Consider the following 23,282-nt stretch of genomic DNA (forward strand, 5'->3'; position numbering starts at 1 on the left):
ACTTTCAGCATCAATAAAAGTATCTCAGTAAGCAAGGTAAAAATGACACAAGACCTCGGTCCTATTCACAAATGAATAAACACATGCAAATGATTGAAACCACGCATAGAAATGCATACACCTGTACACAGGTATACACACACACACACACACACACACACACACCATAAATGGGTGGCATAAAATAGAGGAAAAAGAGAAAACAATTGATTAACATTTCATCTTTCTGAAATAATAGTTTTTACAAGCACCAGATACTCATGCTGCCAGAACTGAACCTGAGAGCACACTCATAAGGGGTTTATAAAGGCAAACCTCACAAGGCTATGTACTTTCTGCTTATGTGCAACCAGCCACACATCTGGCCTACATAGAGAAAAGCACACATCCTTCATGCTGTCAGGGGCAAGCAACCTCGTTTACAGGAGTGAAAACACATGATTTGTTATCTTACATAAAAAAAATCATGTAATTACAAGAATAATTCCCAGCATTTCTGGAAGTCCATCTGTCCTTGGGTAAGTGGGGCTCACAGGTTAGAAGCATTTTGTTTTGTATTTCTCTTAAGCATAATAATTTTAAACTTTTAAACATAATAGTCACCATCACAACAAAATATTCGATATTTTGTTGATAGCTTTTGTTTGTTTTCAGTATTTCTAGGAAATATATGTCTCTTAATCTACATACCTTAGACATAACCAATATTTTTAAGTTAAAATATAAAAGTACCTCATAGTTTTGTGGTGTTTTCTTTTTTCTAAACCAGGGTTTTTCTCTGTGCAAGCCCTGGCTGTCCTGAACTGGCTTGGTAGACCAGGTTGTCCACGAACTCATATGCCTGCCTCTGCCTCCCGAGATTTTGGACTAAAGGGGTGACCCATCATGTTAGGCATAAGTTTTATTTCTTTTTCATCTCTTACTTGCTTACATTACATTCATTTCTAGCATGTTCTTTCTTTTTTACATAATGCCTCAACATTATAATTGATTCAGCTTATGTTATGCCCCTCCTCAAGCCAATGTCACAGGATCTTTGCAAAAATAAACAGCCCCGTGATCTAGACTAGAAATTCTAATGTGGTTCCCAACTCATAGCTTAATATCCTTCCAGCAGAACCCAGCTACATCCCAAATACTGACACCTCCACATTTGAAGCAATCACCTTGAGTTGCACAGGTGATACGTGGCCTCCTAGTAAACTGTAGAGATAGAAGTGAACTTCTAGATGAGGTTTGTGGACTTCTGTTCTAACAATGATGGTTCAGGCACAGTGACTTGTAATGGGTGAGTTTTTGAGCTTGCCCAGTATCCAAAGTCCACTTTTTATACACAAGACCCATAAAAGTAGATACTTGGGCGGTCAGAAAAAGGAGAACTTAAAATCTCCAACCTGAACTACTCTAGTGATTCACAAGTAAGAAAAGAGAGAAACATAGATGCTTCATTCCAGAGAATGCTACTAGATTTTAAGTGAGTAGAAGCAGTGAGGTGGCAAATATCATAGAGTCATAGCATAGCCACCTACTGTGAAGATTTACTGGTCATTGGGACTGAGAGAGTCTGCTCTAATTCACACTAATAAAATTCTGTGGTCTTAATTCTTTACCAACACCATCAACAGCTCCTCTGGCACCTTTCCTGAGACTGTTGAAATTTATCTGAGTTGTTCTTAGGCAACAACTGAACACAGTGATGTTGACAGAGAGCAAATATTCTATGTTGCTATTCGTACACCTTGGGCAGAGCACTCTGTCCACACAGAGGACTCATAAATAAGTTGCTGTGGATTGGAGGACTCTGGACACAGTGCTAAGGAGAAGGACACCATAAGTCCTGTCCTCCTGTCCTCTTACTACACCATGTGGAAGGACAGACAGGCTCAGCTGTGCCTTCTTTCAATTCTTCTTGCCTTCCTGCCTTCTTCTTCCTTGCTCAATGGAGACCTGTGAGTACCTCCAAGGCCCTCTTCCATATTGTCCCTCCTCCAATCAAAAAGCTATTCCTTTCCTTTCATAGTACATTCCCCTGAAAAGTCTCTAAACTCTTTTTGCTTTTTAATTAACAAATTACTGTATATAGTTTCTTCTACTTTAGTATTACATGATTCTATGTAATCAGTTTTTCCAACTCTAAAGCGATCAATGTGTCTAAACTGAAGTGTGGTGTGATTTAGAATAGTGTTCCCTTTATTATTGAATGAGTAGTATCTTAAATACCAATGGTCAGAGACCTTCTCAGGTGTTGAATCTATTTAATCACTTTGAAAATTAGCATTCAAATTGTTAGCATTCTTGGTTGGAAATATGCAGCCTATGGTTTAACCTTGAGACAGATAAGACTTCAAGTACATCAGAACCCTGGGGATGTTTGTGCCCTAAAACAATACTCTTGTTAGGATCAAAGACCTTGGATTAAACTACCAAGAGAACTTGTTATTTGATGTCCAAAATAATCATATGATTAGGATTACATTGTTGAGTGAGGTTTTTCTGTATCTGTACTCTGAAAATACATTTAAGGTTGCAAAAATATAAAGCAAGCTAGTGATGTTTTTGCATGCTGTGATATAGAGTGACAGGCTAGATTTTGGGGGACAAAAATCTCTAATTCTCTAATAGGAAAAGGTAGAGAATTATTTCTACAGACAGCCTTAGGCACTTGCTCAAGTGTAACATAGGTAAATTATGCTAATTGAATTTCACAGTCACATTATAACTCTCAGGTTGAAGAGTACCAGAAAATAAAAACAGAGTATTGTTATTTTTTTGAAAATTTAAAAATGGTAATGAAAAATAATCATGATAAATTTTTTATGAAAAGAATAATTACTCCTCTCATATTTTCATTTAAAAAAATAAAGACATTCTGAAACTTGAGTGCTGGCTGCTTAGTGAAGTAAGGACATGCAATTTGAACCTGCCTTGGCAGTTATCCTGCTGAAGCTGATGATTGGTGAACTGATAACTGTCTTGCCACAATGCTGTGTGGCAAGCTGTGACATGTGCCACAATAACATCCTGCCATCTCAGGCTGTGGAAACACGAATGATAATGGTTACTGTGATGAAACTCCAGTTATAGACAATCAGATCTGCCATCAGCTGGCCGGAACTCCTTCCTTTCCAGGAAGTATATGGTGCTGGCCCCTTCCCAGCTCTACACTGAGACCCCTGAGAAAATCTGCCTCCATCTCTACCATCTGAATGAGACAGTGACTGTCACAGCTTCCTTGATATCTCAGTGGGGAAGGAGACAGCTGTTCGATGATCTTACAGTTGACAAGGACTTGTTCCACTGTGTTTCCTTCACTGTGAGTACTAGACACTTGTCCTGGTTTGTTTTATATACTTATGAACATGTGTGTGAATATGTATGTATCGTATCCATACATATTTCTAGAAAAGGTTAATCTAGAAGCACATTTGTGAACTCAAAACCATAGAAATTTAGAACATTTCCCCAATAAACAAAAATCTTAGATCATCCCACCCCAAAAAGAGAAGAGTCAATACTTGTGTATACACTGCTTTCCCACTGAATTTGCTCAAAAAAAGCCCACTGCGCAGGGAAAGAAAGGGCTCTCCAATCTAGAGTACTTCCTGCTAGTGAGTTAATAAACTTTGAAACAGCTCTCCAGCTAATTAGGACCATATCTCCTATGCCTGATCCTGATATCCTGAATAAGTGCTGGGTTTCTTCCTCAGAACCTATCCTCCAGACATACTTCCTACCACCATTAATGCATTATCTTTCTCTCTGCCTCAGTTTCAGAGTTAGAACTAATTTTCTTTCATTTCTTAGAGCTAACATTCAATCAGATTCTATTTACTCCACAAAAATGACTGGGTATTTTTTGCTCACAAAAACTCACATTGACTTACAGAAAAGGTTGTGCTTTTTTGCATCCTTTTTGTCCTGACACTGTTTTTTCTTCCATGTAATACTTAAACAGAAACTGATGTCCCTCCATCTCTTTCCTGTGAGGTGAAAGGAGAGAAGGTTAATGAGGTGATCTAAGAATTGCAAAAAGTTAGATGGTGAAGGGTCTCATGTTCCTGTTGTTCTCAGATCCCTAGATTCTTCTCTTCTGAAGAGGGGGAGTTTCTTGACCTGGACATCAAAGGGCCAACACATAAATTCAGCAAAAGGAATACCGTGCTTGTGAAGAACAAAGAAAGTGTTGTCTTCGTCCAGACAGATAAGTCTGTGTACAAGCCCGGACAGTCAGGTATGAAGCTCCACAGTGGGAAAAGGAATCAAGACTCCATCCTCAACATGGCATGAAGAAGGCCTGGGTCTTTGGACCTCACTAGAAAATTTCTCTCTTTCTCTTTTTCAGTTAAATTTTGGGTTGTCTCTATGGATGAAAATCTACATCCCCTGAATGAGTTGGTGAGTCTTATACCTGTGGGTATTGATGGGTTCTTCAAGACAAAATGTCAATGCAATATTCTACTTTTCAGCCCCTCTTAGGCATGAGTTGGTCTTTTTTTATATTCTGTTCTTTTGCCAGTTTATACCCGACACCCAGTTACTATTGGCCATCCTATGGCTTCCTTATATGTGAGCGTCTTTATTTTGAAGTCCATTACAGTGTAAGTATTTCTGGGTTTTCTTTATACTTTGTAGAGACTTACACTGAATAGAACCTTTTAGATTGGTCGTGTTTTTCAGTCATTTCTTTTGCAGATTTTGTTACTTTGTGCCATCCTTTAAAAATCCATTTCTAGTGTAACAGTGGTAACACAGTCTCTATTATTTTTATAACTTCATATTTAACACTTGGTTTCTTCCCTATTTTAAGAATAAAATTGCATTTCAGTCTCTTGTTCTCTGTACTTAGGCAAGTTGTGGGTATCTGTGTTAAATACCCTCTACTATGAATAGAGGCTTCTCTGATGAGGAATGTTTTATTCTATAAATATTTTTAAGGATTTTATTTGTTGTATGTATACATGAGTACACTGGTGTGTCAGACACACCACAAGAAGGCATCAGATCCCATTACAGATGGAATTGAACTCAGGACCTCTGTAAGAGCAGTCAGTGCTCTTAACCACTGAGCCATCTCTCCAGACCCTAATCTATAAATATAAAGATAAATCAGTAACAGTTATCTTAATACTAGTGAGCTCTTTTCTGGGACCTCTGATGAATGAAACCATACATTCTTGACTCTACAATGAATCCACGTGTGTGGATTTCATCTTGCACAGTTGTACTTCAGACTGTACAGTCAGACTGTGGTTGCCTACCTCCTTGACATTTGTGCTGCTATTGCACCAATGGGCATGTCTTGCCCAACCAGAGGTTCTCATAGTTTTACAGACTTCACTGCTGAGTGAGATTGACAATTAGTTTCCCCTCTGATATTATGCATAGCATCTTCCAGCTGTATTAAAGCTAGCCAGTAGGGCTGATGGTTCTGTCTGTACTGGCTTGACTGTAGAATATGAAACCCTAAATCAGACATCTAAATCATACCCTTGCCACACAAGGCACAGAGATAATTGTGTCAGGGAGGAAGGAAAAACTGTAAGAGCCAGAGGTGAATACTGTTAGAGGCAGAATAAATGCAAAGGAAAAATCCTATAAACACAGCATAACAGCTGCACATATGAACTTACAGTTGGGTTAGCATGCACAAGCACATGCAATAAATAGAAAAGCAACCTGTCATGGAGAAGGGAAATGGACATGAAATCCCACCCCCAGCTGAGGAGCTATTGTTATAACAGCTACTGGGAGAGAGTCAGTTTCCTTTTAGTGTATAGACTCTGCTAAGTTAACCATACTCACTAGAAGTCCATATATCCAAGAATATATAGATATGGAGCACAAATTGGAAATAATGGATGGAAAAAAAGAGAGAACACTAAATAAGGTATGTAGGGAAGGGAGGTAAATCTGGAAGGGGTGAATATCATCAGAAAATACTGTATAGAATTCTGAAAGAAACGCTTAAACATTACACAAAATATCAATCCACTTTTACTTAATTTCTTCTTCACAAATAAAAAATTACAGTGGACACCATTCATTAAAGATTCTAAAAATTCTGTTTATCACAATAATCTCTTGTATAATTTTATCAAGTATATATTTTTCCTTTTTTCTAAGATTTATTCTTCTCTAATAAAATCATCCTGACCACAGCCTCCCTTCCCCCTGTTCCTCCCAGTCTCCCCACAACCTCCCCTTTCCTCCAAATCTATTTCCCTTCAGAAAAAATATAGCTCTCCCAATGGTAATCAGCTGAACACAGCACAACAAGATAGAATGAGACTAGGCATAAACCCTCATATAAAGGCTGGGCTAGCAAACCCAGTACTGGGGAAAGGGTCACAAGAGCAGGCAAAAGAGTCAAAACACACCCACTTCCACACTTAGGACTCCTACAAACACCCTGAGGTAAACAAGCACAGCATGCATCCAGAGGACCTAGCACAGACCCCAGAAGGCTCCATGATTGTCATTTTGTACACCTATAGGTCACGCTTTATTGATTCTGTGGGCTACTTTCTCCTGATGTCCTTGACCCCTCCGGCTCCTGCAATCCTTCCTCCCACTCTTCTTTGGGGTTTCCCAAGCACTGCCTATTGTTTGGCTGTGGGTCTCTGCATCTGCTCCCATAAGCTTCTGGAGAAGACCTCACTGGTGAAAACTTGGTTTGGGACTGATCCTATAAGTATAGCAGGATACAATTAGGAACCATTTCATTGACTTTTTTCCCTCAGTTAATCATGTTTGGTTCTACACTTGGTCTCTGAGCCCTCTAGCATCTTGTCCCTGGTTATCCAGGCTGTATGGGGCATAGGCTTCTTTTCAAGTCTTCGACTTCAATTTAGACCAGTCATTGGTTGGCCACTTCCACAGGCTCTGAGCCACCATTGCTTCTGCACATCTTGCTGGTAGGCCAGGTGTGGATCAAAGGTTTTGTGGCTGAGTTGCTGTCCCAATCCGATCACTGGATCCTTACCTGGTTATAGAAGATGGCTCCATATCCATCATTACTAGGAGTCCTCACAAAGGTCACCCTCATAAATTCCAGATGTTTCCACTGCACTAAGTTTCCACATCACCCCCTAAATATCTCCTATTCCAGTCATCTTGTACCATATTCTCTGCCTCCTTCCCTCCCTTCCTGACCTGATCCCTCCTGTTTCCATCTCCACTCTCCCTGAGTCTGCCTACAAAATCTGTTCTGTTTTCTCTTCCCAGGGAGATCCATGCATCCTCTAGAGTCCTCCTTGTTACTTAGCCTGTCTGGGTCTGTGGGTTGAAGTATGATTACTTGTTACTTTACAGCTACTGTCTGCTTATAAGTGATATATCATGTTTGCCTTCCTGGGTCTGGATTTCCTCACCTAGGATAATTGTTTCTAGTTCCATCCTTCATTACATATACACATGTATGATTCGGCTACACAATTCCTCAGTCCCTTTACCTATCTCTGTAGATTTATGACACTGTAAGATTTCCAGTGTAGGTTGTTGTCTTAGGGTTTTATTGCTTTGTTGAAACTCCATGACTATGACAACTCTTATAAAAAAATATCTTTAAAAGACAAGAAAAAAACACAAAAGCATAGAAAACCAACATCAAAAACATAGAAAACCAACATCAAAAACATTTTATTGGGCCGGGCAGTGGTGGCGCACGCCTTTAATCCCAGCACTTGGGAGGCAGAGGCAGGTGGATTTCTGAGTTCGAGGTCAGCCTGGTCTACAGAGTGAGTTCCAGGACAGCCAGAGCTACACAGAGAAACCCTGCCTCGAAAAAACTAAAAAAAAAAACAAAAAACAAAAAACAAAAAAACCCCATTTCATTGGGACTGGCTTACAGTTTCATCATGGCATAAAACAGGCAGGCATGGTTGGTACTAGAGGAGCTGAGAGTGCTACATCTTAATCTGAAGACAGGAGACTGACACACTTGGGATAGCTTGAGCATTTGAGACCTCAAATCCCACCCACTCAGTGACACATTTCCACCACCAAGACCACATCTCCTGATAGTGCCACTCCCTATGGGCGAAATACATGAGTCTTTGGGAGACATTTCTTTTTTGGTTTTTGGTTTTTGGTTTTTTGAGACAGGGTTTCTCTGTGTAGCCCTGGCTGTCCTGGAACTCACTCTGTAGACCAGGCTGGCCTCGAACTCAGAAATCCGCCTGCCTCTGCCTCCCAAGTGCTGGGATTAAAGGCGTGCGCCACCACCGCCCGGCTTGTACCTGCTTTTTATGTAGATTCTTGGTTGAAACCTAAGTCCTTATGTCCTAACAGCCAGCACATTGCCAAATGCATCTCCCTTCCTTTGTTCACCTCCCAGGTGTATAAAACTTACAACACTTAGTTTTTAATTAATTAACTAATTAATATCCTAACCCCAGCTTCCTCTCTCCTTCTCCTCTTAGGCGGTGGGGCCTCCCCTGACTATTCTCACAGCATGGCACATCAAGTCTCTACCAGTTTAGGCTCATCCTCTCCCACTGAGGCTAGACAAGGTAGCCATGATAACTGAGCTGCCTGTTTGCTACACACTGGGGGCAGGGAGGGGCTCATTCTAGCCTCTGTATGTTGTTTGGTTCGTGGCTCAGACTCTGAGAGCTCCCAGGGGTCCACGTATGTTGGCTTTGTTGGTATTCTGTGGGGTTTGTATCAGCTTCGGGTCTTCAATCCTTCCCCCAACTCTTCTATAAGTGTTCCTGGCCTCCATCCAATACTTGGCTGTGGGTATCTGCATCTGTTTCAGTCAGATGCTGGGCAGAACCTCTCAGAGGACAGCTTCCATTTTTATTTAGGGTAAATTAGCTTCCATGAATTAATCTTTTCTTCAGAATTTCATCAACTACTCCTGGATTTGTATAAATTTTACTATCAGGTTGCACTTCTACAATCAGCCTTGGATTTGATTGACATATTAATAACATATATCTTGATTTGGAAAGACTATGAATCATTTAATAACATATATATATATATATATATATATATATATATATATATATATTCCTAATAGTTTGCAAAGTTTTTCTTAGGCCTACTGGATTTCTTTTTCTTTTTCTTTTCTTTTTTTTTTTTTTTTTTTTTTTTTTTTTTTTTTTGGTTTTTCGAGACAGGGTTTCTCTGTATAGCCTTGGCTGTCCTGGAACTCACTCGGTAGACCAGGCTGGCCTCGAACTCAGAAATCCACCTGCCTCTGCCTCCCAAGTGCTGGGATTAAAGGCGTGCACCACCACCGCCCGGCAGCCTACTGGATTTCTTAATTGAAATTAACTTATTCCCCAAATCATAGTTTTCATGAATGAATGGAGTTTATAGAATTAATAATTTGTTGCTTGCATTTTCAGTGCAATTAACATTTTTCTAAGTATCCATTACTTTTTATCACATTGATCTTGCTGAATTCACTAGTAAAAATGACTTACCTTGGATTCCAATAGGTTTTTGTGTTCTGGTTATAAAGTGGTCTTGCTACTACTGTTTGAGGTTCATTTCTCTGCCAGTTAAAGAATTAAAAGGCAGGAAAAATCTTGAGCACAGTAGGCAAAATCAGCCAGTGAAGAAGGGCTATTATTAGACGTGAGGAAACACACACACTGCAGGCACATGGGTGGGAAGACTGCAGAAGGGGATTGGGAAGTCCAGTCTCTAAGACTGGGGTCTTTAAGGATCTTTGAGATGTCTTCTTTCTTTAATTTAGCATTGATCAGTTTGATTGAAGACAGAAAGTTTAGAGCAAACTTATCCTGGTCTTGGACTTCAATGTGTCAGCCTGGTCTACTGCAGAGGTGCCCTCATATTAGAAGGCACAAGCCTATGGTAGGCCTTTAGCTATTTGTCTTAGATCAGAAGTGTGAGGAGGGAATCATAATTTCACCATTTTTATTGTTTGTTTGTGGTTCGTCTTTCTGTCAACCTACCAGGAACTGGTCTAATTTCTAGTCCCTCAGTCTGACAGGAATAATTTTACTTCTTCACTCACAGTTTTTATAACTTAGTTTTCTTTACTGGTCATATAGGCAGAGGCCTCCAGGGTTTATGTTAAAAGTTTTTCTTTCTTCACAAATTTGATTGCACTGCAGTGTCAATTGTTTTGTTTTGTTTTGTTTTGTTTTGTTTTGTTTTGTTTTGTTTTGTTTTGTTTGAGGCATGGTTTCACTATGTCATTCTGGCTGGCCTGGAATTCATAGATATTCACCTGCCTCTGCCTCCATCTCTACCTTCACTTCCACTTCTCTCCCAAGATTGCTGGTATTAAAGCATATGCCACCGTGCCAGCCTGGTTCAAGTGATGTTCTTAAAGTATGTTAAGCCAACAAGTACTTCTCTTCTGTTCCCTTGGTTCATCCTAATTTCATAAAATTCAAACTGTAGTTGGCACCTTCCTTCTTCTTCTCTTCCCCCTCGTCCTTCTCCTCTTTCTCCTCCTCACCTTCTCACCCTCCTAATTCTCCTCCTTCTTCCTCTTCTTCCTCCTCTCCCCCCTCCTCTTTTCCTCTTCCTTCTCCTCCTCAGTACTTAAAGGAGAGAATTAGAACAGGAAAGAGGTGTCTGTTCTACATACCAATTAGTTCAGAAGGTCAGGAAATAAGGCACACAGAAAATAGACGATGCCCTCCCCTCTCACTCTCCCACCCTGTCCTTTCAGCTCTCCCACACCACACAATCATCTCAGTTTCAGATTTCTGCCCCTTCCCAGTACACTGTGCTTTCATGTCTCCTACATCATGCTCTCTCCCCTGCGTGAGGGATTTCCCACCCAGGTGGCCCTCTTCTGGTTTCCTTGCTTCCACGGGTACTCCAAATTGAACACATAAATAAATGTGAGGAGCCACATGTGAGAAAGAGCACACGGCAGTTCACTCTCTGAGACTGCTTGATCTGTGTAACTTTTTTAAAGTTTTATCCATGTACCTGCAAGTTTTGTAACTTTGTTTTTTACAGATGAATAAAATTCCATTTTGAACACCTGCAACACATTGTCATCATCCGATTCATGGCTTGTTTTCCTTACTTTTAGAAATGAGTTCAACATCACTAAAATTCCCTTACAACTTCCATTGCTTGTTCCCTTATTCACTGCTAGAAGTGGCTGTGTCTTCTTTAAGCTTATGCTCACCTGAAGTAAGCTTGCCTCATGAGACAGCTGGGTTACTAGAGAACCTTAAATGACTTAGTCACTGTCTGTCTTTACTGCATACACTTCATCTGGTTGATCAGAAACACTTCACCCACCAAAGCTCTGAACATGACCCGTGGCCCTGGTCAGCAGCAACTCTCCTCTGAAGCAAGAGCACCTACTGAGCCCTTTCTTAATATTTCTTGGGCAGAGTTAGGCACTGATTTATTCTGTTGAACTGTGCTCAGGAGGTGAGTACTGACTACACAAGCTGATCCCTTAGTAGCTCATCAGACAAGGAATGGGAAGACACTGCTTGGTGTACACTGGGTGTATATGGCTTGCCCACGACACCCCCAAGTTATACATTTTAATTGGATATTTAACACGAGTAACCCCACTTCACACTAAAAATATTCCTGATTTTGACGTTAAACTTTGTAATCTTCATACTGTAAGGGCTCAGGGCAGGTGGGTCTCCCAGAACAGCAGAGAAATCTTATTGATGATGTCTATCAGAGTTCCCTCTGTGAGTCCCTGTCCATTGAGTGATGTGTATGACTCAGATAGTTCTAGAAAATATACGGAAAAGTTCTCTATGGTAGTGAATTGGCTTACAATTGACTTTGTTACTAGATAATAAGTTCATCACATTTTGGCTGAAACTCCCATCCTAAGACCTATTCTATAAATCTATTGAATTTGTTGTGCATGTGAAATTTCTAAATCAGTGGTTCTTAACCTTCTTAATACTGTGACCCTTTTATGCAGTTCCTCATGTTGTGATGACCCCCCAAACCACATTTTTTGTTATTTATTTTTTGCTACTTTATAAGTGTAATTTTGATAGTTATGAATCACTATATAAATATTTTTGGAAACAAGTTTGCCTGCTGTTCTAATCTAACATCATTTTCTTTGTGTTTCAGTTTCCTCTGGCTTACATTGAGGTAAGAAACTTAAATGTTTCATAATCAGAGAGAAATCCATCTTAAGAAAATAACCTGATATTTAAATGTTGTTAACTGGTTTCTTGTTTCCCAGTTCACCTTTATTTCTTCCTTTCCCAAAAGAATATGACCAAGCTCCCAAATGCTTCCATCACCAACACAGTGATCCTAGATGCACTGCTGTACTTAATACTTTATTGACTTAGAAAATTTACAACCTCTTTCACAGGATCCAAAAATGAACCGAATTATACAGTGGCAGGATATTAAAACAGAGAATGGGCTTAAGCAAATGTCCTTCAGCCTGGCAGCAGAGCCCATTCAGGGCCCTTACAAGATAGTGATGCAGAAACAGTCAGGACGGAAGGAAGAGCACTCATTCACCGTGATGGAATACGGTATGGATTGGGAAGACCAAAAAGAGAGAGTGGGTGTCATAAGTTTCTGGTTACCATAGGATAAATTATTTTTAAACAAACAGAGTTCCAAATGAGAAAGGCTGGGTTTCATCTGACCCTAGCTAAGGCTATCCATGTAGCAACATGGGACTTCCAGAAAGTTCTGGGGTTTTTCAGAAGCAAACTACTTGTTTGTTGTTTGTTTTTCCTATTTAAGTAGATATCTCTGTGATTTTCAGGAAGTGACATAATGTATAATCACTCAGCATTCTAATGTTATTGGGGGGGGGGACATGACTTAGTACTGGGAACTCACTATTTCTGGACAGAGACTGATCACTTAGGCAACTAGACAAGTCACTCTGCACCTGAGTGTTTCCTCTCTCTCCCAACAGTGCTTCCCAGATTTGATGTCGACGTGACAGTCCCAAATGCCATCTCTGTGCATGATGAAATACTCAGTGTGACTGCATGCGGGAAGTGAGTTACCTGCTTCTGTCCTTCTATCCTGAAGAATGTACTCAGACACGAAAAATCCCAGGGATAATGTCTTGTTGTAGAATATTTAGAAATGCTATGGTTGTGTCTTTCTCCCACTAGAATGTTTCCCCTGTGGTGTTCCTTTGTGTCCCTTACTACTCTGCATCGATTACTGTGCAATCACCATTCACTGCACATGTTGCTGATATCGGTGGATAAAATCAATTGTATGAGGCAGTTGCTGCCTCTGGAAATAGGAAGGGACCTAATAAAATCCACTGACCCATGTAAAGAGAACACAGGCACTCAATCTAGGCATCTCGCTGACCTCTTATGAGCTGACAGAAAGAGCAGAGAAACCAGAGCTCCCAGTCTGCCTCCAGAGCAAACCACTGCCACCCAAGTTTAACCTTCAGACACCTCAGTCTTCTGCTTGCATTCTGTGCCTGACAAATGAGGACATTGTACTATCACTAAAATTTCTACTGAAGTCTAGAATCATAAGAGAAGGAACTTGCAATATGTTCCTGAATCAAACAGAAGATACACACTTCAGCTCCTAGTTGCTTGTCATTACAAAGGACTTGCTCAAAAAACAAAAACAAAAAACAAAAACAAAAAAACAAAACAAAACAAAACAAAAACCATAGAACAAAGGCGCTCCCCATTCATCTCAGCCCCATGATGTAGTAGCTGAGGATCCTGGTTTGGTTACTTAATCTTTTTCAGAACCACAAAAGAGAGAAAACCATGTCTTCCATATGTTCTTAACAGTGCTAATTTTTTATTATTAATTAATTAACTTATTTATTTACATTGCAAAATCTTAATATATGCATTTAGAAAGTGTCAGGAGGTAATAATAATAAGCCATGTTTGTGTCATTATGAAACTACACAATCAGTGAGAAGACAATGGATGTCTGCTTTAGAAAGCCCTTTGGTCTCTGTGAATTTATCTTGTGACAGATATGCCTATGGGAAGCCTGTCCCAGGAGATGTAAAGATAAGCATATGCCATGAAAATCAGTACTCTGGCTCTGAGACTGAGTCTGAATGCAAAGAAGTCAACTCCCAGGTGAGTAAATCTGTTCAAAGGCCTGTTTTAAATATCTAAGGTTAACCAACAAAAAGGCAGACAGCAAAGATGAGAGGAAATGAGTACCCAGACATTGAAGGAGGATGTCTGGGACCTTGAGCTGTAGCTCAGCGATGGAACACTAGCCAGGCATCTGTGCAATCCCCAGAAGCTGCTCACTGACAAAAGTGATAATCCTGGGACCCACTACTATTAAAGGCATATCTCAACAACTTCACTTGGCCACCAAATTTATTTTGAGTATATATCTTTTGTAAGAAATAAGTTTATGAGATTTCCATATGAGTGTCATGTATTTTAACCACATTACCATGTCCCATTGCCACTGCTGCTCTTAGGTCCTTACTTTTATACGTCCTTCTCCTCTTCCTATGTTACCTTCACTACTTTTGTGCCTTATAGACTATTCTTTGAGGGTGTATTTTTATTAGCACATATAAAACATAAGTTAAATATGCTTCTTTACGATATATTCAACCACATGTATCATGTATTTGATTACCTCCTTCATTACATACCCCATTCTCTCCATCCCTTGTAGTTGCCTGCAACTATGGAAACTGGGTTCTCCTGAGAGGAAGCCTGGGAATTAATGGGAATGGACGGCGAGAAACATGGGGCCAAGACAAAGTATTCTGATCAAGGCCCGAAGTTTAATAATTTGCTTTCACATATAAAGGGGAAGCCCCACCCCCCAGAGTCTCTTCTTGGTTTAGCCCACGGGCTGGGCAAGGAGATAGCATTCCAGAAGGTGTAAAGGCTAGCTCAGCAGGCAGTCCATTCTTCTTAGCTGGGTAGCAGACTCCAAGGCGCCAGGGCTGGTAATGCAATGCATCTCAGGTCTTACTGTTTCTTGGTCTATTATGGTAAATTACTTGCAGGCCTGCTCAGGCCTGGGGGAAGGGCACAGTTCCCCCCTTAATTTTTTAAGATGGTGGTGCCAATATCTAGACAAGGCACGATATTTTATCCCGTCTAGGGTCTAGAGTGGCCAGGCGACCGTGCCTGGCTTAGGTTGGCATTTATATTACTCCTATATTACCCGTCATTGAGGAAATCATACATAGCATATTGATGTATTCCTCTGTCTTAGGTTTATAGGAGCTAAAAATTACTTCTATAATTACCTGTCATTGAGGAAAACATACATAGCATAATGATGTATTCCTCTGTCTTAGGTTTATAGGAGCTCAAAACACTTTTACCCATCATTGACTAACTGGCCATCATTGGCACACTCTTTAGACCAAGACCACATTCAGACCAAAGGACCTGTGGGCATGCACTAGATGCAGTTCTCCACAGCGATGTGTAACTGCCAGGATTAATAGCTGAGCTTGTTGAGAGCAATCCTATGTGAGGGCAATCAATCTATTTAAAATATAAGGTTCAAAGGTTAAAAGCAACATGATTATTCAAGCAATGTAGAAAATAAGGTTGGAAGTGAAAGTATTTCAGTATCTAATCCAACTGCTAATTAACAGGGATCAGACACAAGTCTAGCCACCAGGTGGGTAGCTTAGTAAAAATTATTTACTCTCCAGTAAGAATGGAGATTATATGTCAAGTTAAATCAACTGGTTGATAAAGATTTTGAGCCATCTTTATCATTAGAATCATAATTATTAGGCTCAAGATCTGTGTCCACTTGACAGACCAGTCTTTCAGGCAGCCATCAGGCTCCATTCTTTTTTTCTGAAAAATGTAGACTGACCCACAACCCCAAATTAGAACAGGATTGGGACCACACCAAGTATTATTAAGGGGTCTCTCCACAAGACCCTGGCAAATGAGTTGGAAGTAACTGGATGCCAGTGGCAATATGCTGCAGACTGACCTTTAGCATCAGTTTGCAGAAAATTTAAAACAAGACAAAATCAAGGTGTGCTTTTGGTGACCTTGTGGGGTATAATTCCCCCTTTCTAGTTTAAAAAGCCAATTTTTCAGAGTTTCTTGTAAAACCAGGGAAGAAATACCATTAGTTGTTTTTTTCACACTCAGAGAATTATGAAGATATTGAGAACAAGTTTTTGCAATTTAATTTGCACACTTTTTAGAGATGACAAATTATTGTCTCAACCTATTATTATTTTGATGCTGTAAAGCATAAGACTGTATGGCCAATTATTTGTGAAAGGCCTAGAATATGTCTAGTATACATATCTGCTCTGGCATTGTCGTGGGGTTCAGACAATCTAAAGAGCTTCTAAATGTCTTGTAAAGTTAACAAACAGTACATGTTTCTTAAATTAAGTTGTATTTTTATAAATAAAATTTGAGAATTAGCTATATCTAAAAAAGAAACAATTTTAAGCAATTATAAATCATGAGCCATATACTGGCCATGAGTATATAAATTGAAAGCTTGATTTCTCAGCATTTCAAATGGTGGCGACAACACATAATTTAATTGTGTTGAAGCAGGGGAAACTCAAGAAAATAAATATATGATTTAATTACATATATTGTCTTCTCAATAGATGAGGCATCTGTAAATATAGTAAATATAGCAAACATCTTTTCTATGGGCTGCATGCATAGTAAATTTTAGGAAATATAAAAGCATGTATAGAGAAAAACTGTAACAAATGATTATCAAATTTGTCTAAAATGTTTGCCATGTAATAGGCCAAATATCATTATTTATTAATAGCCAATTTAATTGCTATTTGGAATAAGGAATAAACCTCTTATCCAAAATGCTTTTAGAATTCTATCATATAATCTTATATTAACACTTTTATAATTTTATAATAATATGTTTAAACTTTACTTGTAGATGAAGAAAGATGATAAATCCACATTAATGGTTTCTTTTTCCAAAGGGCTGTTGTGGGCATATGAGTAGTAATAACACAAACAGCCAACAATTTATCATAGTCTATATAATCTATCTGTTGTTAACTAACAGCTTACTCTATTTTCAGCAAAACTATCTCTCATTTACAGTTAATTGTCAAGGGGAATTAGGACTTGTATCCCTTTGAAAATATCAAACAGAGGTTTAAATCCTCCTATAGTAAGCTTAAGATAAGGTTTTAGCCAATTAATATCTCTTAACAACTTTGAAAAATCATTAAATACAAATCAATTCAAAAGCAAACCATTTTCTTTTTGCATATATACTTGCAAGCCAGAAGAGGGTGCTAGATCCCACCACAAATGGTTGTGAGCCACCATGTGGTTGCTGGGAATTCAATTCTTATATTTTTAATTATAAGTCCAGCCTTTAATGGCTAAGCCATCTCTCTAGCCCCAACTATTATTAGAATTTTCTGTGTCACAATCTGTTTAGGATATAACTGAGGTCTCAAATATTGAAAAGATACTGCCTTTAAATCTTTTCTGGAGCAACAAGTACTCCAAACTTTTAAAGCTCGTTATATTGGAACAAAGGCTTGTAGAAAAACTCTTTTAGAGAAATCCACTAATAAAGTATCACTCAATGAATAATATACACTAAAAGATTTAAACTCTTAATTTTTAGCATCAAAGTAACAAATATATATATGTATATATATGCATATATATACATATATATGCATATGTGTGTGTGTGTGTGTGTGTGTGTGTGTGTACATATATATCCCCGTGGGCCAGGGCAATATATACTGGCTGAGTATATAAATTGAAACCTTGATTTTTCAGCTTTTCAAATGTTGGCTACAACACATAACTTAATTATAGGCCGACAATCTATAACCAAGACAGGTAGAACATATTTGTACCTTTAAAACCAATCAGAAACAAATTTTTCTGGCTGTGATTTCAAGATAAAAGCACCTTGTCATCGAGATTTTTCTAGGACAAACAACTCTTAGCTTCCTTATAGAATCTAAAAAACTGCTGGTCCCTTTAAAAGCAGCTTATACCGACAATCAACTTTTGGAAAGGCTTTTCCAGCTCAGCTCGACTCTTAGCTACAGGTATAAGAAAACTTATCAGCCTCTGCTCTGCATATTAAGACTGCCTTTAAAACCAAGTTAAACTAGACCAAGGGGTGGATGCGTAGCAGCTTTAACCATTTTTGTCTTTTGAACAAGAAACAGAATAACATTCATTCGGACAATGAAACAAAAAATAGACAATTGATACACATGGACATTGGCACGCCAAGGACAAACAATAAACAAAGAAGGGCAGAATTATGGTTTTCTCCTGTAGAAGCCAGAGAAAATTGCAAGACATCTCTTGAATTTTCTCCTATTTCTAGGAGAGCTCTGAAACAGCCTTTTTCTTCTTTTGCTGACACAACCCAGAGAAGACAACTGCTTTTCTGAAGCCCTTTTTCTCTCTCTCTCAAATACAAGATCTAACTCTTCATCTCTTTCCAATTCCTTCTAACCTTGCTCTTCTCACCTAAGGCAGCTCTTGGGCTGTGGGCAGATGCCTATTAGTATTCTCCTATCCCAAAATTCACTGTCACCTCCTAGATGCCCTTGCATCAGGTCAATACTTACTCAACCTAGACCGTATCCACCTTAAACACACTTCCTGCAAACACATCCATAACTTAGCTAGCATCAATGCTGTTTGTTGCTCACCAAGTGCTTGGGATACTTTTCTTCTTCCATTTTCCGTGGAGCTCTACCCAAGACAATGTTCCTCAACTGGTCTTCCATTCTCAGGTCCCAAGTTTCAGGTGCCTAGTTGTAGCTGCCTGCAGCTACAGGTAACTGGTTTCACCTGAAAGGAAGGCTGGGAATGAAAAGGGAATGGAGGGCTAGAGAAAACATGGGGCCAAGACAACGTATTCTGATCGTGGCCCAAAGTTTAATATTTTGTTTTCACATATAAAGGGGAAGCTCCAACACCAGAGTCTCTTCTCCTTTCAGCCCAATGGCTGGGTGAGGGGATAGCAGCTGACCATTAATTTTTTGTTATTGCTGCTTTCGAATTTTATTTTCACAGTTGCTGTAAATTGAACTCAGGACCTTTGGAAGAAAAGACAGTGTTCTTAACGTCTGAACCATCTCTCCAGCCCCCTGATTTTGTTTCTTAACCCAATCAACTATCTTATGTCTTTTGATTGGAGAGTTGAGGCCATTAATATTTAAAGTTATCACTAAAGGTGTATGTTGATTGCTTCCATTTTACTTTTGGTACTATTTGTGTTTAATCCTATTTTAAGTTTCAGTAATTATACTTTAGTTTGTTTTCTTTCTGTAGCCTGTTAGCTTTGCTTATTCCTCTCTTCAGTCCAAAGTAATGTTTTTAGTTTTCTTTGTAATGTTTTTAGTATTCTTTGTAGAGCTGGTTTGATGGACATGAATTTTTTATCCTGTTTATAATCTTACAGTTTTGTCAGTTTTAGGAACTTCTTGAGCCTTATCAGTTGTTTATATCCTGAGCTTTATAAGTCTTGCAAAAGTCTTAGTAAGCCTCCTACCCGGTGGAATGTTTAAATTAAGATGAAATTTCTATACAACATCATAACAATTACTTTTTTACCAGATGATCAATTGATGTGTGTGTAATAGGAAAGTCACCCATTATTATTGTACCTGGACCTATCTATCCTTTGCTCAGTATTGTTTCTTTTATGAAATGTGATATATTGACATTTTTACTCAGGTTTTTGGGGGAGGGCAGTTATTCTTTTTACTAATAGGTAGTGACAATTTTAATTCTTGTAACTAAATTTGGACTAGTCAATTTTATCATATATGAGTATTAATATTTCTATTTCTTCTCAGCTTAGATTTTTTGATTTATCCCTCCCTAGCCTTTCATTATTTGTGTGTGTGTGTGTTTCTTTTAGTCTAAGTAGCTAGCCTTTTTTTTTTTTTTTTTTTTTTTTCCACGAGTTGTATTTTATTTTCATCAATAATACAAATAATTTTCTCTAACACGGTAAACTGAGTACCCAGGTTGGTTCACAGTGAATCTTGTGTCTTCAGTCCATCCATCTTGCAAATGACTCTTCTTTCACATCACAAGGGGGTCTCAGAGATGATGGGGTGGGGAAAACCTCCTAGGCTTCTAGGAGATTTCACACCTCTTTTCTTATTCAAAGTTTCCTTTGGTTGGCAGGGTGTTCTTCTCATGCATCCCAAGTTTCTTCAGCTTGGCCTTATTGAAGCTGGCAATTTCCCCCACTGCTGGCTTGTCTGCCATTTTCTTACAACTCAAGTCTCATTCTGAGCCAGTGCTCAAGGTGCTCCCACTCTCATTGCTGCAGCAAGAGACCTAGCCTGTGTATCTTAATTAAAGTGTTAAAATCATTTATACTTAGGGTTATTGTTGATAATTATGCTTATTCTTCTGACTTCATTGAATGTTCTGGTTGGTTCACATACCATTTATCTTTTATTAACCATCACATCTGTTGCTGATTTTCTCAGTCCTGTTATGACTTGATAGCATTCATATCTTCATCCGCTTGTTTAAATTCTCTTTGAGGTCACTAGTCATTTCCAAACCTAGACTACTGGATTATTTGTCCAACATTATGACAAATTGTGTATCCTAGGATTCAGTTAGTGAAGAGCTATGCACTTTAGTACATGTCATACTACCCTGCTTGGTCATGTTTCCTCTGTTTCTTTAAGTTATTTATTTACTTTATATCCTGTCCACAGCTTCCCCTCCCTTCTCTCTTCCCAGTCCCCCTTTCTCACCTCCTCTCATCCTACCCACCTACCCTTCTTCCCTTCCACCCTGAAAAGGGAAGGCCTCCCATGGATTTCAACCAGCTTTAGCATATCAAGTTGCAGTAAGACTGGGGACATCTTCTATGAAGGCTGGACAGATGAGGCAGCCCAGAAAGGGGAAAGGGATCCAGACAAACTGACATAACAGCAGAAAACCAAAGTTGTTACAGCAATGTGATTTCAATGAAATAATGTATACTACTATGCCAACAATAATTGTAACAATGAAAATGGAGGGGAAATAAGCCGTGAAGCCAATATTTAATTAAGAACGAAATACTGATTCTGGTAACCTTTCACTGTTCAGAATAATGTCAATTCTTTCTTATGAAGACTTTTCTCACTCACAGAACCACATTCTGGCAGCTTCTAAGCACCATTTCACTCTGGAAATGGACCTCACTTTACGTACTGCCACTAAGTACCAAGCCAACAGTTTCATGCCTACTGGTAAAATGTAGCATTGACCTACATCCATGCCTGTGGTTGCTATTTTAATATTAGAAAGTAATTATTAAATCCTAATGGCATGCAAGTTAAGTGTTCCATATATTAAAATTGAGAGTTTACTTAATACTCCTTGGAAGATATCACTTAATGTTTAATTGAAAAAAATCTCTATTTTTATAAGATGATTAAGCCAAGGCAGCACTGTGACTGGTCATGATCATGACATACAACAGCCTAAGCTTATAACCCATGCTTATAACCAGAAAACCAGACACTAAGTGCTCATTTTTCTGAAAGAAGTCCTCATGTGTGGGTTTGAGTAGACCATTAATCTGACAGTGTGCCATGTTACCTTGCCTATCTCACATAGAAGCTAGACAACAATGGCTGCAGAAAAGAAGAAGTGAACATCACAGATCTCCAATTATACAGAACAAACAAAATGTATTGCACATTGCAGCTCTTACGTGTGGAGGCAACTGTTACAGAAGAAGGGACAGGTATGTGAGTAACCTAAGAATATAGAAGATGAAGCTGTGAAAACTGACATCATCTCACATCAAGATGATGCTCAAAGGATGCAGAAAGCAAGCAACTCTTTAACCAGCTTGGGCTTTCAATGTTGTCACTATTTTCTTCTTCAGGATTGGAGTACAGTAGATCCAGAACAATTAAAGTTGAAAGAAGCACAAGCAAGCTCATATTTCTGAAAGCAGATTCACACTTCAGACACAGGATTCCATTCTTTGTGAAAGTAAGGTGCATTTTGGTTCATAGATGGTCAAGCTGTAAGGTGGTACCTCAACCAAGACCATTCTGCTCAATGTTAAACGTGTCTGACATCATTGGTTGCAACACAAGTACAGCTTAGTGGTGGAGTTTGTAAATGACATGCAATTCCCATAACTAAACTGAAGACTTAGAAAGGTTATCAAGAGGCTCCAAATCTAAAACACATGCAGCAAAGTTTTTACTGATAACTATTGTACCTTAAATCCCAAAGTGTCACTGTGTTTCAATGGTCAAGCAACATGTGCTACATATCCATAACAAATCTGCACTCTCCATTAGCCTCTGTGCCCTCACAAGTTGTTCTTGTGATTGTGTCAGAGCATCTACTTCCTGTAGTTTACCCAATGGATTTGTTGATGGTTTCAAATGAATAATAGGAAAGTAGAAAGCATCTATAAAGCATCTGTTATGAAGTTAAGAATATCATACCTTTAGTCCCTATACTTTCACAGCACAGCTAAATCTGCTGGTATAGATTTCTGAAAACCAGTTTTTGCATGCTGAATTAGTTGGTACCTCTTTGGAATCTTTATATAATACTGAAACAGGGTTTTCTCTTACATTCTGTGTTGTATTTATATGCCCAGACTATACTTTTCTCTTTCAATTTAGGTCCGCCTAGTGGATATCAAAGGAGCTCCTATCCCAAATGAGCAAGTCTTCATCAAAGCACAAGAGATTAGATACACCAATGCTACCACCACTGATCAGCATGGCCTGGCAACATTCTCCATAGAGACCAGCGACATCTCAGGCCATTCCCTCAATATCAAAGTAAGTCAGAAACAAGGAGGGCATAAGACACAAGGTGAGGCTTTGCAACACCATGAACTCAACAGTGGCTAGCTTAATAAAAAAAATATTCAATGCCATACTCTCTTATTTTAGGAAAAAACACAAAAAGTTTCTGATCATTAATAAAAGTATGATCATACATTGTAAACACATTCTTAACACAATAGGTTTTTTCCATACTCTCCTTTACTTTATTTATGTTTTAAATATCTCAAGTTTAGTCAAGGATAGTTGTGTATCCTCAAATTCATTACCTCTGTGTGACATCAACACCTTCATGCTTTGTGTCTTAACTGGGTTGCAGGTGCCTTGAAAGTTATGGCTGTGATTTTTTTAGTTTTTCTTTACCACTCATTTTGTGTAACAATAATTTTTTATTATATATTCCATGGTATTTTTCTTACATTTTATCTAATCTATTAGTGAAACCTTCCGCTTCAGTTTTTATTTAGCTTATTGATCTGTTTATTTCTCAGATTTTCATTTTTTTAATGTCTTCAGAATTTTTGTTTGCTGATTTCTTGGGTAAAATCTGTAA

The 23,282-nt window shown here is 38.7% G+C and overlaps 1 protein-coding gene and 1 pseudogene across 1 annotated transcript; one reads left to right on the forward strand and one right to left on the reverse strand.

Moving 5' to 3' along the window:
• The first annotated feature begins 1,807 nt into the window (after positions 1-1,807).
• On the forward strand, positions 1,808-23,057 carry LOC143433741 (murinoglobulin-2-like). The gene is made up of 12 exons (XM_076940956.1): positions 1,808-1,949; positions 3,130-3,313; positions 4,072-4,231; positions 4,343-4,395; positions 12,058-12,078; positions 12,308-12,476; positions 12,872-12,956; positions 13,925-14,033; positions 21,531-21,657; positions 21,802-21,911; positions 22,562-22,723; positions 23,049-23,057. Exons 1-12 carry the CDS (start codon positions 1,864-1,866, stop codon positions 23,055-23,057), a joined length of 1,275 nt encoding a protein of 424 aa, XP_076797071.1. The 5' UTR covers positions 1,808-1,863.
• Positions 20,061-20,171, reverse strand: LOC117715148 (thymosin beta-10 pseudogene; annotated as a pseudogene).
• Positions 23,058-23,282: the final 225 nt, after the last annotated feature.

This window comes from Arvicanthis niloticus, chromosome 9 (genome assembly GCF_011762505.2).
Source record: "Arvicanthis niloticus isolate mArvNil1 chromosome 9, mArvNil1.pat.X, whole genome shotgun sequence".
Classification (NCBI taxonomy): domain Eukaryota; kingdom Metazoa; phylum Chordata; class Mammalia; order Rodentia; family Muridae; genus Arvicanthis; species Arvicanthis niloticus.

Excerpts from the sequence above, each read along its gene's own strand:
- LOC143433741 (XM_076940956.1), top strand. The coding sequence starts at position 1,864 with ATGTGGAAGGACAGACAGGCTCAGCTGTGCCTTCTTTCAATTCTTCTT. Across the intron at positions 4,232-4,342 it reads GTACAAGCCCGGACAGTCAG|TTAAATTTTGGGTTGTCTCT; the intron begins GTATGAAGCTCC and ends TCTCTTTTTCAG. Across the intron at positions 21,658-21,801 it reads TGTTACAGAAGAAGGGACAG|GATTGGAGTACAGTAGATCC; the intron begins GTATGTGAGTAA and ends TTTCTTCTTCAG.